Source organism: Anneissia japonica, unplaced genomic scaffold (assembly GCF_011630105.1).
Source record: "Anneissia japonica isolate Jap-2015-1 unplaced genomic scaffold, ASM1163010v1 scaffold695_len1296351_cov181, whole genome shotgun sequence".
NCBI lineage: Eukaryota > Metazoa > Echinodermata > Crinoidea > Comatulida > Comatulidae > Anneissia > Anneissia japonica.
In genome coordinates this window covers 114,105-129,041 of record NW_022740852.1, presented here as the reverse complement: position 1 = coordinate 129,041, position 14,937 = coordinate 114,105, and the positions used below count along the sequence as shown (strand labels likewise).

Genomic DNA, 14,937 nt, shown 5'->3' with positions numbered 1-14,937 from the left:
CTAGAAATTCCCCTTGTTGCTGCGGTAACAAAATATTGGTCACGTGATTCCCAAACATGGCCAGTCAGCCGTGTCGTGGGTGGTTGTTTTCGTGTGTGTAGACGTGACTCGGTTGGTCATTGATGAATGATGGAGCAGGTAGATAGGTTCTTTGCTGTTTTTATGAAGACGGCGTAGTAGAAGCAACTAATTTAATTTCTCGTTATGTTGAAGTTTTGAATTAACTCTAAATTTTTAAGTGACTGTCTATAAATGTAAGTCTTTAGGATGATTTTCATATGAATGTATATTTATATTGATTCTCAATCTAGTTTTCTCTCCACACCAGCCTGCCTGTGTGTCATTTTATTTTTAGTTAGCTAGGTCTAGCCTAGCTAGCTAAGGCAAACCCTACTACTACTACTACTACTACTAGCTAGGACCTTGCTTGGGCCTGTCAAGCTCCATCATGATTAGGTCTAGACTTAAGGCCTGATTATTTCATCATTAATAGGTCAGACAAACTCCAGTGGCCAATGTATGACCAGATTTTTCAATCAATAAACTGTAAAAAGATAACTTGTAAAAAAATCATCATTTTGTGAATTCTGCATTTTTTTATCCTAATAATTGTTAGCTTATTAAATAATAAGTGCCTATGATTGATTTCCAGAGACTGTGGCAGTAGAACCAAGGGACTGGCTAATCCTGAAGGCTTCATGTACAGTCTGATGGCTAACTGCTTTGCTTGCATCAAAAAACACCAGGAGCCGACAAAGTAAGTAGACTGTGGTCCGTCTAGTACGTAGCCTATATGTGGATTTTCAAAGTTCCTCCTGTGTAAGTTGTAACTAATACTAGTATATTGCTATTCTGCTAATTATCATAGACCTAGTTATAAAATATTGACATGTTATTATAATCTGATTGACCCAAATGTAATTAATACAGTAATCAAATTCTCTACAGGAAGGTGACCCTGGTGCTAATTGGGCTTGACAATGCTGGCAAGACAACAGCCATCAAAGCGGTAAAAGGAGGTACGGTTGATAAATCAGTATGTTAAACATGGAATAATTTAATGAAATTGTAATTGTTATTTTTAACCAAATACTCATTAGGGTAAAATTTCTGAATTCCTTTTTCACAAAAAATGTGTTACAGTATAATATGCTGTATAATTGTATGGACTGTAATCTACTTCACTTATATATTAGAATTTAAAAATGTAACTCTTATTTTCTTATAGAAGCCAACACTGAAGAACCACCGACAGTTGGCTTTTCAAGTGTTGAATTTACATTTGAAAAGAAGTATGAGGTTACAGTATATGATCTTGGAGGTGAGAAGAGGATCAGAGACATTTGGAAGGATTATTACGCTGAAGTACATGGTGTTGTGTTTGTTCTAGATGCAAGTGATGAAGACAGGATTGACGAATGCAGGCTGGCACTCAGGGAAACATTAGAACATAAGAAAATTTGTGGCAAGAGGATTTTAGTGTAAGTTTTATATTTTTATGAATTTCAAAGAGAAGCAAACACGTCTACTCAATGCTATTCCACTAACGATTTTGTTTGTTTTGCAGTTTAGCAAATAAGCATGACAATGATGGTGCTTTGGATGAAGTTGATGTGTGCGAACGGTTAGATCTTGAGGACATGGTAAATGACAGCAAATGTCCCTGCAGAGTTGTAAGTAATTTTGTCTCATTTCATATTTAGTTGTTTTGTTTATAGACTGATAAATAATTAATTTTAGATTGTAATAAAGTGAGTGGCAGAAACCAAATCAATACACTTAGCATACAGATTAGATAATATAAATTAATTATACAGTATAGCATATTTAGGTGATGGATTTGAATGCTGTTTTAGTTAATATAAAAGAAGGTAGTAAGCACTTTTTAAAACATAATCCTTCCTTAGTAACCCATCCTGACTTCTTCAAATATTGGGTGGTTCTATTCATGAAGACATTCACTAGCCATTGACAGAAATTAGCATTAAAATGCTACATTTACATTACTGTGAGAGTAATGCCACTACAACAAACACAAAAATAATATAATGCAGTTAATGAATAAGAGACTTCTGTTGGACTGAAGCAGCTGATGAAATTGTTAACTCTTTTAAAAATGTAACTCTTATTTTCTTATAGAAGCCAACACTGAAGAACCACCGACAGTTGGCTTTTCAAGTGTTGAATTTACATTTGAAAAGAAGTATGAGGTTACTGTATATGATCTTGGAGGTGAGAAGAGGATCAGAGACATTTGGAAGGATTATTACGCTGAAGTACATGGTGTTGTGTTTGTTCTAGATGCAAGTGATGAAGACAGGATTGACGAATGCAGGCTGGCACTCAGGGAAACATTAGAACATAAGAAAATTTGTGGCAAGAGGATTTTAGTGTAAGTTTTATATTTTTATGAATTTCAAAGAGAAGCAAACACGTCTACTCAATGCTATTCCACTAACGATTTTGTTTGTTTTGCAGTTTAGCAAATAAGCATGACAATGATGGTGCTTTGGATGAAGTTGATGTGTGCGAACGGTTAGATCTTGAGGACATGGTAAATGACAGCAAATGTCCCTGCAGAGTTGTAAGTAATTTTGTCTCATTTCATATTTAGTTGTTTTGTTTATAGACTGATAAATAATTAATTTTAGATTGTAATAAAGTGAGTGGCAGAAACCAAATCAATACACTTAGCATACAGATTAGATAATATAAATTAATTATACAGTATAGCATATTTAGGTGATGGATTTGAATGCTGTTTTAGTTAATATAAAAGAAGGTAGTAAGCACTTTTTAAAACATAATCCTTCCTTAGTAACCCATCCTGACTTCTTCAGATATTGGTTGGTTCTATTCATGAAGACATTCACTAGCTATTGACAGAGATTAGCATTAAAAAGCTACATTTACATTACTGTGAGAGTAATGCCACCACAACAAACATAAAAATAATATACAATTTTAAAGTAAGAATGATATGTACAGTTGAAATGCAGTTAATGAATATTAAGAGACTTCTGTTGGACTGAAGCAGCTAATGAAATTGTTAACTCTTTTGCAAAAACGGATTTTACGTTCACATGGGATGTGGCCCATGCTGTACATTTGATTCATGTCAGATGAACTTGTAATTGGTTGTTCATAGTACACATGTAATACAATCTCCCTGTCTGCATATTTTAATGCTTTTAATGGAATCCTTTTCCCAGGAAACATGTGCAGCTATCGAGGGATTTGGAAAGAAGATGGACAAGTCTATCTTCCAGGGTTTCCAGTGGTTGCTCTCTGGAATGTCTGATGATTGGGAAAAATTAAGTGAAAGAGTTGACAAAGACTTTGCAGAGCAAAGGGAAGCAGAGCAAAAATATAAGAAAGAACGAATGGAACAAATTAGGAAGCAAAAGGAAGAAAGGTGTGTAGGCAATGGTAACCTCAAATTACAAATCAATAGTGTGAAAAACACTGATTAGAAGATGGAATGATGCCCTATAAACTAAGTATCTTTATGAGGCTTAGGAAATGGGTTGTTTTTGTTTGTGATGATGCAAATCCTGGTATCTGACAAGATTTAGATCCTGGACTCATCGTAAACACCAAGCTACAGCTCCACTTCACTATCAGCTAAATAAGTCGATTTAATGAGTACTTACCTGGATAAACTGACTAATGGCCTTGCTAAAGCTTGGTTTCCATAGAATCGCTACACCCTATTGCCAACAGCTTTCAGTGATGCTGATTGGTTGGTCGAATCGAAGAGCCATTCTGATTGCGTCGGCAACTGCTATACAGTACAATGATTGTACTGAGAACACTGTAGCGACAGTGTAGCGATTTTATGGAAACGAGGTTTAAGAAGAATAAGGATGCTTGGCACCAGGGGCTGAGTGTTCCATTTTTGAAGGGGTGTTCTTAGAGAGAGAATAGGCAATTAGTTGTTTTATCCAGGAAGTATTTCACTCATTAGACTACCAACATCCCCCTACTGATTTGTGAAATCACCATGTATTTTGCATTGGTGTGCAGGAAAAATATCCAAGATAACTTGTTAGCATTTTATATTGTTTTTCATGATTTTAGACTGAAGAGAGAGAAAGAAGAAAGGGAACGAAATGGTGAGGTAGAGTCATCAGAAGAAGAAGTTATTGATGGTGATCCGTTCAAGAAAGTTGACAATAACTATTTTGAGGAAAAGGTCAGTATATCCATTATAATAAATTCCTTATGTAGTTTTGTAATTATTGTAATTCCAATGTAATGTTGCCTGATATAATATAGAGGAATTATTATCCCAGTTTCTCATAGGCTATTTCATTCCACTGCTCAAGGAAGCCCTCTTTCCCAATCTCCCACTTCTATCTATTCCTAGCTTGTTGAAAGGTGATGGCAGGCAAAATTTCTAAATTCATCCATTCATTAAGATAGCAGTTACTAATTATCTAACTATTTTGAATTTTTCAGAAAACGAAAAAGGCTAAGAAGAAAAAGAAGATTGGTAAAGAAAACCATGAAGTTGATGAGGAACCAGTTAAGAAAACTAAAGCAAAGTCACCACGGTTAAAAGAGGAAAGTGATGAATCACAAGAAACACAAAGGACTAAAAGTAATGGAAATATTGTGGTGACTAAAAAAACAAAGAAAAAATCTCCCAGAGGAGTAGAAAACAAAGCATTTGATGCTGAAGACAATGTAAAAAAACATAATGATGTAAATAAAAAGAGTTCCGCAGCATGGGAGTTGGATTCAGAATCAGAACCAGAGATTGTGGTCACTAAAAAGAAAAAAAAGAAAACAAAGAAGACAGTAGTGGATGATAATGAGAATGAAGATGATGTTGAATTAAGTGCAAGAAAGCAAAAAGGTTTAAATGCCAGCAGATCAAGTCAATTGGAATTATCACAAGATGAAGGTAATTTAAGTTCTTTATTTTGCATTATTTATCATAGACTGTTATTTTTCAATCTTAGATAGCTGTGGTAATAAGAGGAGAAAGTTTTTTTTTAAATTTTCATTTTAAATCTTAAATGCTAGTTCGTATTCATTATTTATCTGTTGTTACAGTAATTTTTTCTCCCACTTTGAAATAAAATGTTTGCTTGGCTCATTTTCTCCATTTCATTAGTACAAATGGAAGTGAATCATATAATGTACTGTACCATATTTTTGTTTAGTGTGGAGTGTACTATACAAATTATACAATACAATTATTATTGTATATTTATTGATCCATTCTAGTCTTCATGATACAAAATGGTATTCATTCATTTGGTAAATGAATGTACTACAATGATTTGTGAACTGTAGATGACAAATTATATGTAATTTACACAGTTGCACCTCACAAGACAGAGCCTTTTGTGATTACAGAAGCACAATTGTATTGTGTCATCATAAGATTTTACATGAAGTATTTTTCTTTGCCTTAGATGAATCAATTGTGAAAAAGAAGAAGAAAAAGAAAAAGTTCAAAAAGAACAACAAAACAGCACCAATGCCAGTGGAAAGCATTGATGAAGTCAATGCACCAGGCCTTCCAAATCCATTGGGCTCACCATCATGGGCAAATCCTGCTGGACAGAGGAACATCTTCATCAAAGCTTCCAAACAACCATCACTGGAACCTTTAATGGAAGGAAATGCACAAAAACTTAGTCCCATCTCAAATCCCAAGCTAGAGCCAATTAAATCAAGTAAGTATTGATTACACTTGGTATATTGTTTTTGACTTTTAATGGCTTATCCTTGGTGTATTTCAAACCAAAGAAACCTAATCCAATAGTACAATGAACTAGATAATGAAAAGTACATTTGGAGTTAATAGAACAAAAGTATTCACAATGATACAAATAGGAAAAAAAATGTATTTGTGTATCAACATTTTTTTTTTCTTTGAAATATCTAATGTTATATTGCATTTGTTATTTTTATTGATCTGTTTCAATCATTTTACTGGACTCCACCTAATTTTACCATCTTCCAATTCCATTATCTTTCAGGTTCGAGTCATAACTGGAGTCTAGAGCTACCTGAAATACCGACCAGGAGAAAACCAAACACAGATGACGATGACATTGTTGTGTAGGTCCAATCCAGTAATGTTTCATCTCATAAGCTGGCTGTAATTCAGACAGTGTATGACTCTTCCACCTATCTGGTCATGTGATTATGTTTTGTGATAGCAAATATTTGCAGATATTGTGAATTTTGCTTAACCAAAGATTATTTTTAAAACTTATTTATTTGCAGAAAATTTTAAAATCACATTCAATAGGTAAATGTCATAGTTACACAAAGTGTTATGTAGCATGTTAACAAAATGTATGTTTTTTTTTCAATCTTATTTTGATAGTAAGATTTGGTTTTTTTATGAAGGAACCAATTGATTTCCATGTTTATGTTTTATTTGTGTATATTCAAAAATATTTTTATATATTTATTTGTTGTAAATAGGAATACAAAGCTGTTTCTAAAATAGTCTTAAATATATACTGACTGTGTTGAGTTAAATAACTTGAACAATACTATATTTCTGCAATGTGGAGTAACTTGGAGGCTAAGATGATCGCCTTCCATTAGCAGGGTCCAGGGTTCAAATTCTGTAACACTAGACTTTACCCATTAAAACTAAAAGCAACTCCACCCTGTTTGCCACCCTCAGGATAATTGTGGTTTTTTCTTAGGGAGGGGGGGATTTTACATATGACACCACAGACAGTATATTTTTTAAGTGCATTAATCAATCATTATTATTAAGAGACTAAAATTAAATATATGCAATTGCTAAAAATGTATATTAAATCATTCATTAATTTCATTCCAACAAATTTTAATGTTTAAATTGAGGCTTTCAATATTATTTATTTGTAAATGAAATGGTTATGTCTGTTAACAGAGTATACTTAATATAAAAGATTATTAACACCACAATTCTTTAAAAAAATTCTTTAAAAAATATGAGAAAACCAAATCATACACATTAAAAATAATGCAAGGGGCTAAAACCTGCTATTGGTTTAGAATACACGTACAGTAAACTGTCAAAAATATCAGTAACTTAGAATTCATTCAGAAATCCTCAGAAATACACAAATCTAATGTATTCTAAAGCATGTACTATGAAATTCATAAATAATTATAATAGTTCAGTAATTATATAGCACTTAATGTAAACCACCTTGAGTCAAACAATATTTAATAATTAATGAATTTAATATATTAATAATTATAAATTGCTGATAACAGATACCTTGAGATTATTACTTCAAATGTATTTCATAAATACAATATATAAATGTATGCATTTTACGTTTTAAATAATTATTTAAGCAAAACATAAATGAGTATAATGTTTTGTGATCTGCTATGCATGTACTTTAAGTAGTGTTATACATTTAGTGCTAAAGTTAAGTTAAAGAATCTACTGAGGCACTGTATACTTAACTAAAATTCATGAATTTGATGTTGCAAATTAAGAAGCAAACAAAAAAATACCATCATTTTGATAGGTTTATGAGTGTTATGGCTAGGTTAAATAATAATTACATGTTCATTGTCTGTTAAAAAGAGAGCAGGCCCTTTTTAATAGGTGCGTCTTTAGTTATTTTTTTCAAGATGGCCAACATGTCCTTTCTCTGAGATTCTATAATGCTGCTTTCCCCAAAGTAATTCAAATTTCATTTCATTGTTTGATGAACTATATATTTTTTTTGTACTTCTGGGTTACATTTTTTGTCATATTCAAAAACTAACTAAAAAGAAGGGAAAAGAATCATGTAATATTTGTTATTTTGCTTTAGATGTTATTGTATGTTAATGTAAAATCATTGCAGACATTTTTAAAAATGTTTCTTACAAATGTTAGACAGTGTATCCTGTTAATGTGAAAGGATGTGCATCCAAAATTAAGAGTGATGATCAGAGAGAAATTAGACAGTAAGTCCCAGTGGCGGATTCAAGGGAGCCTAGCCAGAGAAAAAAAGAAAATTACATTCAAATTTTAAGAGAGAGAGTGCCATTGCCGGCCTTTTAGAGGTGACATAATCGTAAATTTTCTTACTCAGCCCCAAGCATGGTGAGGGTCTGAGGTGGTATAGACCCTCCATCTGTCAAAGTCCCTCCCTGGGGCCCCCTTTATTTAAAATTCTTGGATCCGCTACTGAGTCCTGTAGTTGATGTTTGAGGAGTGTCCCCTTTAAAAAAAAAATGTAGGACGGCAGGTAAACATGAATTAGTGTGGGGTGTGTGTTCCAATGTAGAGATGTCAAATTGTAAGAGAGACTTTGTTCTGTTAATAGGATCTTAATACATATTAGCAGTTTAGGAATAGAGAATATAGTTTCCTATGATAAAGTGCAATGGTGCTAAATTTTATAAGACAATATTACATAAAATAAATACATATTTTGCAACTTGAGTGTTGTAATAATATTAAAGATTCTATATTATTGAATCTTTATGGATAAAATCAATAAGACATTGTGTATGAACTGCATAAAATATTTTAGATGATGAATTCATTTTTGTTTTTAAGATTATTGCTTGCTAATTGTATGCCACTGGTTTATACGTAGCATGAGAATTGGAATAAAAAACAATATGAAAGAAACTATGCATTTGTGTTATGTTTTATTTGTAAGGACTCATTTATTATATTGTGTTTTGTTTGTCCGAAGATAATATACATAAAAAAGAAAATATTTATGGCAAAAGACATAATAAACCCCCAAATTCAACTAAATGTCCGATCCCTATTAGCGAATGTTTAAACTACAGGTATTTACCTGTCTTTGCATGGAGCTAAAACGTTAAACTTACTTTTATTTGGTCTGTGACTTATTTAAATTTTTTAACTTGTGAATGAGAAACAGTTTTTTTTATATCTTATTTAAGAGATTTTAATATTTTCCGAAAGAGGGCGCACTGCTTAATACTGTACAACTGGATCTGATACAACGCAACACATGCGATAGATTTGGAGGAAAGTTTGATTTTGTTTACGCTTCCTGGTTCTACTGTCTCGAAAATACCTATATCGATACTATTATTTATTAGGATGAATGCAGGTTTACAAGGTGCGTTTGGATCTACAATTGGAAACGTAGGAAACCAGGAGTATTACCTACAAGGTAGCGTTTTGGACAGCGCTAGGGAGACGTTGGTTCACCGCCTGAAAGCACTCTGTGACAATGTACAACTCCATCCTGAAACCTTCAATGATCATGAGATTGTTTATGCTCTCCGAAGTAAGACAATTGCCTACTGTACATCTCCTGCAATAGTTTTAGGATATTTATTTGAATAGGAGTCATACTGTAGCTAGAGTTACAAATTTCAGTAGTAAGATGACTTACTTAGTACAGGTGTGATGATTCCTGATCTAGGCCTAGTAGGCCTATTATTACTATATAGTATTAGGCCTAGTAGTATTAAGCATTATACCAGCAGTTTGGGCGCAGTGGTGGCGCCAACAGGGGTGCAGGGTGCATTGTATTAAACAGGCCTTAACCAACTGTTGTCGTCCAATGCCACGACAAGGTTGTCAGATCAAAAATAATAATTTGCCTGGCCAATGACATGATTATTTTGATTGCCAATCCTTGATATTGTAGCTATAAGGGCTATCTATAAAAACTCTCCCAGTGAAGGCTAAAAAGGATTTTTATTCCAGGACCCTGACCAAGGCCCTAATCCGCCCCTTTGGTTCGGACTCTCCCCTCCCCCTCCCGCGGTTGGACATGTCTAACTCCCTGTCAGCAAATTTCTGGAGCCACCATTGTCTGGGCGAAGCACTGGTGGTTCCAATGTGGGTGGGTTGGGCAAAGAGGTGTGCAAAAATACTGAATGGGCCATTTTTACTCATACGTGTAGCCGCAACTAAGTGTGAATTGTAGTAGTACAGTACCGACAAAAACATGCAACCAATGCTATTATGCAGGACAGCTAATACATAATATATACATGTATATGCACAGCAAAAGGTGATAACGTAACTGCTACGAGCAATGACAGGATTTTCAAACAGTGAGGACCCATTTTGTGCAAAAATATGAAAAATATGGACCCATTTTCTTAAATTTTACCCATTTAAAGCTAAATATGAGAAATCTGAATCCATTTTTCAAAAAGTGGACCCATTTTGTGCATAAAATTACATAATTTGAACCCATTTTTTAAAATGTGGACCCATTCTTTGTGGACCCATTAGAAAAATTGTGTGGGACTGTCCCAACTGTCGCAATAGCTGGCTACAGCAGTGGCTACAATCCATCCCCTTGGTTCAACCCCCTGGGGGTAAATTTCTAGAGCCTCCACTGTGTAGGCCTATAGCTTTTCACTTTGGACCAATCCCAACTTGGTCCAACAACCAACTTGGAATCCATCAACGCTATTCTCAGACCAGTTAGCATGGTTTACTATTCTACTGGGTCATATATTTTAATGTGTTAATTTAGTTAAGTACAGGTCTTCTCCCAATTAAAGGCTACTTTTGGGACCTGTGGTTCCATGGTCTTTAGCAGCAGTTGATCTCTAATTAGAATGATAAAGATAATTAGAGATGGTTTTTAATTGGAGGGGTCTTTAATTACCGTATGGGCCTAATGTATAGGCCCATTGAAAATAAATTCAAAGTTTACAAAATCTTGAAAATAATAACCTGTAAGAAATGATGTTAATTGGATTATGATTTCTTGCTGTAGGTAACAATGCGCAAAATGTAATTTCACTTCGAGCAAGACATGCTTTGGACCAACCTGCTGACTCGGCCTGGTAATGTTTTGTAATTACATAATTCACACAATCAGTTATATAATGGAGAACATATATTAATTGATATATTTTTCTCTATGGTTATATTATATAAATGTTTATTGTATTTTTTTTCTCTTACTCTTTCTCTCTCTCTCTTTTGATTACAAATTTGACTGCTCTGTCTCTGGGGGCCACTATCTTGGTCACTGTCCCCGAGTACCCATTCGTCTGTGGCAGGGCAAATGTGTAACCTGCTCCTTTGTTCGCGCCACCGTAGGTAGAGGTCTGGGATTGCGCCGGGGCAGAGACGGATGGTTGATCCATTGAGACCTTGCTTTGTTTACCGTCACACTTTGTAATTTCACAATTCTTTGAATTATAAATGTTTTATTAATTAACAATTAAATGATAAAATAAATAATGATTAATTTGGAATTGTTAAGCGTATAGATCTTTAGATATGCGCTATATAAATATACAATACAGTAATAATAATAATAATAAATGATAGGGTGATTGGGTCTACATTTTAAATAAATAATCTGTCAAATTTTAATTATACTCAACATTTAGAGTATTTCACAGTGATGTTTACACTTCTTATAATCCTACTGTATAATAATATTGTTTCATTTTTAACTTTGTGTTATCCTTAGTATCTTGTATGTTGTAATATTCTGTCTTCGTTTGTGCTTTGTATGTATATTTGTATGAAACTAAATAAATTCAATCAATCAATCTTAAAAAGAAATTATCAACTTTGTAACATTCATGAATTATACTCTTCTTACACATATAAATCTCTTGAAATATAAGGTCTTCTTTTTTCATTTACTTCTAGGCAGCTTCGTTACTTAGGTCAACCTGAGATGGGTGATAAAAACAGAGGAGCAGCAATGCGTAGCTATTTAGATACATGCACTGGACCAAACCTACCAGACTTTCTAACAGAAATAGGTTTCAAGTATGTATATACTATTATTGAGTGCACAATGAATAGAAAGTATATCGTTAAATACAAACGCTTCCATATAAATGTGGAATTGTACAACCATTTTTATTGGCCAGTTTTGTATTTTGCAGGATGGATTATGAATTAGTGTGTAAGGGATACATGTTTCGGAAAGGCAAGATGAAGGTTACTGTTACAAAATTATACAAGGTAAGTATCTGTTTAGCAGTTGCAAGGGTAGGATGCAGTATTGGGGTGGTTGTTTTAGGGTGTTAAGGTGTACATTTAGGGGCAAAGCAGTCCAACTCAGTGTATGACAATTTTCGGTGGAGGCCACCAGGTTCCAGTGGTGGAGCCCTTATGGGGGTCCAGGGGCTAATCTTGTGATGCCTAAAAAGCCTTTTAGTTTTGGGCCATCAGTTTTGGGATGTTTTTACAGTAATATGTGCAAAAGATTGGCTGATAAGGGATTGGCTTGGCCTGTAGGATGGTACCCTGCCCCTTTCACTGGCACTGGAATACTGTGTGAAGTTTAGCATTTTACTTCCGAGGACATATTAGTTTAATCCCTAAGGGAAAGATTGGGAAGAAACTAACCAAGTGATGATACAATATTCAAAGACCATTTAAGTTATTTGTTGATATTAATTTTCTTTTTAGATTGTGAATCCAGGTAGTTTTGATAAACTGGAACCAGTATCAAATTCACACTTAGTGGAATTGGGTGTGGTTGTGGCATCTGCTTCAGATGCTATCGCTGATGATATCAAATGCTTTGCAGAACAACTTAAACCGTATCCTTTATAATCAGAGATGTACAAAATTTATTTTTTATTGTTTATTCAGTATTACTTAGGAAGAATTTGGCACTTCAGTTGGAATACAGGCTTTGTGATTTTTGTTATAAGGCTGATTTCCACTCGATGCAGTATTTCAAGAAATATATTTGAATCAGTAACAATCAATTCGAGCATCGCCACTGAACGAAAGAAATATAATAGTTTGTATTTCTACTGCAGTTAAGTGCTTTTAATCCAGTTGAAATCAGTCTACTGTTTCATTACCATATTCTGCAAGTGCATACAATGCATACATTGCCTTTTTAAAAAGCATAGTTTTCCTAAATAATTTTTAAATAGTATTGTAACAATGGAGAAAGTAGACCCAAGAAAGATACAAGCATATTGAGTTGATGTAACTACCAATCATCTTGTTTTGAATCTTTCTAAATGCCGTCGAAGTAACAACATGCCAGCTTCATGGAACAACTTGTACTCTTTATCGAAAAATTGACAGTTTATGTGTAAATTGAGTAAAGCTGAGATTGTGAATGCTGCTATGAAATCAAAGCACATCAAATCTTTATCAGTCAACTTTTAGAAATGGAAATTTCTGGATTGACTTTTGTTGATCATCTAGTTTACATGTGGTATGTCATTGGAAACTTTTGAGATAAGAGTGGAAATATTTAGTGGGGAAGCTTATGCTTTCAAGAAGTTGAATGCAGTTGAATGAATGAATAATTGAGATCAGGAAAAGGCTAGATTGTGGCATATGCATTGCAGGCCTTTCCGTAAAGGTTGTCAGCCCTATAGGCATCAGCATCCGTAGGGTTCTTTGAAAAGACTGTCTACTGCAAGAGGACACATAGTTGGAAGGCCTGTCTTTAAGAAGTGCTTGGAGGTATGACATCAGAAAATGGTAGGGCACTCTGTACATGCTTTAAAATTTACTTATTTATTCATACCATGGAATAGAGTGCACCACTAGTCTATAATGCAGAGATATGATGGAGGCTCAGAATCATCCATGGGATAGTACAAACCATCTTAGTTTTTGGATGCATTGGTTGACTAACTTGGATAGTTACCATGGTAGTTACTCAGGCACATACCATAAATGTTTTACTAATGGACCACCTACCATGGTCCCCTATTGTTAATTTGATTAATTACTATTATTTAATTACTGTACCACGGACCTTCTATGGTCAACTTAATTACCATGATTTATTGCTGTACCATAGGCCCCTTACGGTTAACTTATTACTATTATGATAATTTTTGTTCTTTGGACAGTAAATTAGAGGAATTCCAATGTACCTTAATATTTCACAAATTAATATTTGTCTATGTTTTATAAATCATAATACTTTATAAGAATAAAAGTTGATCATTATTTCGTACAGTAATATTCTTGTTTAAAATCAAGTGAAAATAAAATACACTGATAATTAATTTAAACATAGGTCTTGAGTGTTTGTTTTATTGTTGTGGAATTTTATAACTTATCTATCAAGGTAGTGATAGTGACAGAGGGGTACAAATTTTCCAATGAGTGATCTAAAGCCCTCAACTAGAGTCCCATCCGCCACTGTTCCATTATGGTTAGACCTCTAGACGACTGGAAATAGCACTCTTTGACTGTAAAAATGCTGTTCAAAACTGTGTTCCTTGACAGGGGTCCAGACTTTTTCGACAGGGGGTCCTGTGTTCCATGGACTCACTGCTGGCACCACTGGGTAAATGTATGTTAATGAGATTGTTACTGTAATTAGCAGTTAATTGATTGTGGCTTATATAGATTGTTGATCAATGTTAGCTAAATAATTTAGTGAATATAAACAGATAATTTAGTATCTTTGAGTTTATACAATCTTACAGTAACCTGCATATTTTTACAAAACTCATCCCATTTGAAATGCATTGTTTTATTTTAAACAAAAATTGTTTTTAGGTGTATTTCATTATATATTTGTATGACAATAATGACATCTTATAAGAATCGCATACCTTATCAATCTGAGGCGGCTGCTCACAGTGCTATGTGCCTTTGGGAAAAGGCAGCCTTTTCTACATTAAAAAAACATTTTCTTTATTCTTGATATCACTTCTGAATCATAACAGTATTTATCAAGTGTAATAGAATTGTGCTATAAATAGATTCAAATTTAATTTTAGATTTACAGTAATTTTAAATGTACAGTAATTTGAGAATTGGGTGATAAATGGATCACCTGTCATTTGTATATGTTGTTATGAGCAGTAATCATTTTTACCTTGTGACATCTACAGTATTCTTAGAATAGTAGAATACTTGACTATGAACTATGACCTTGTTTATTATGGTCATGCATGTTCATATTCATAGCTTCATATTGTACCGAATTAGAATGTGTGATATCCAAGTATCAATCTTCCAGGTTGCTGATTGGCTACACACTTATCACATGACAA

General features: G+C 33.7%; 2 protein-coding genes across 3 annotated transcripts; both read left to right on the top strand.

Annotated features, from left to right (window-relative positions):
* The first annotated feature begins 95 nt into the window (after positions 1–95).
* On the top strand, positions 96–8,608 carry LOC117118383 (ADP-ribosylation factor-like protein 13B). Of its 2 annotated transcripts, none has more exons than XM_033262964.1 (10): positions 96–254; positions 653–757; positions 949–1,019; positions 2,140–2,392; positions 2,479–2,584; positions 3,213–3,415; positions 4,081–4,195; positions 4,462–4,909; positions 5,427–5,690; positions 5,997–8,608. In XM_033262964.1, exons 2-10 carry the CDS (start codon positions 699–701, stop codon positions 6,080–6,082), a joined length of 1,605 nt encoding a protein of 534 aa, XP_033118855.1. In that variant the 5' UTR covers positions 96–254; positions 653–698; the 3' UTR covers positions 6,083–8,608. The 2 variants fall into 2 exon arrangements, with proteins under 2 accessions (XP_033118855.1, XP_033118854.1); XM_033262963.1 differs by lacking the exons at positions 2,140–2,392; positions 2,479–2,584 and adding exons at positions 1,229–1,481; positions 1,568–1,673.
* Positions 8,609–8,937: 329 nt separating this feature from the next.
* LOC117118403 (mediator of RNA polymerase II transcription subunit 18-like) lies at positions 8,938–13,944 on the top strand. The gene is made up of 6 exons (XM_033262987.1): positions 8,938–9,242; positions 10,698–10,767; positions 11,591–11,713; positions 11,833–11,911; positions 12,362–12,495; positions 12,841–13,944. Exons 1-6 carry the CDS (start codon positions 9,053–9,055, stop codon positions 12,887–12,889), a joined length of 645 nt encoding a protein of 214 aa, XP_033118878.1. The 5' UTR covers positions 8,938–9,052; the 3' UTR covers positions 12,890–13,944.
* The last annotated feature ends 993 nt before the right edge of the window (positions 13,945–14,937 follow it).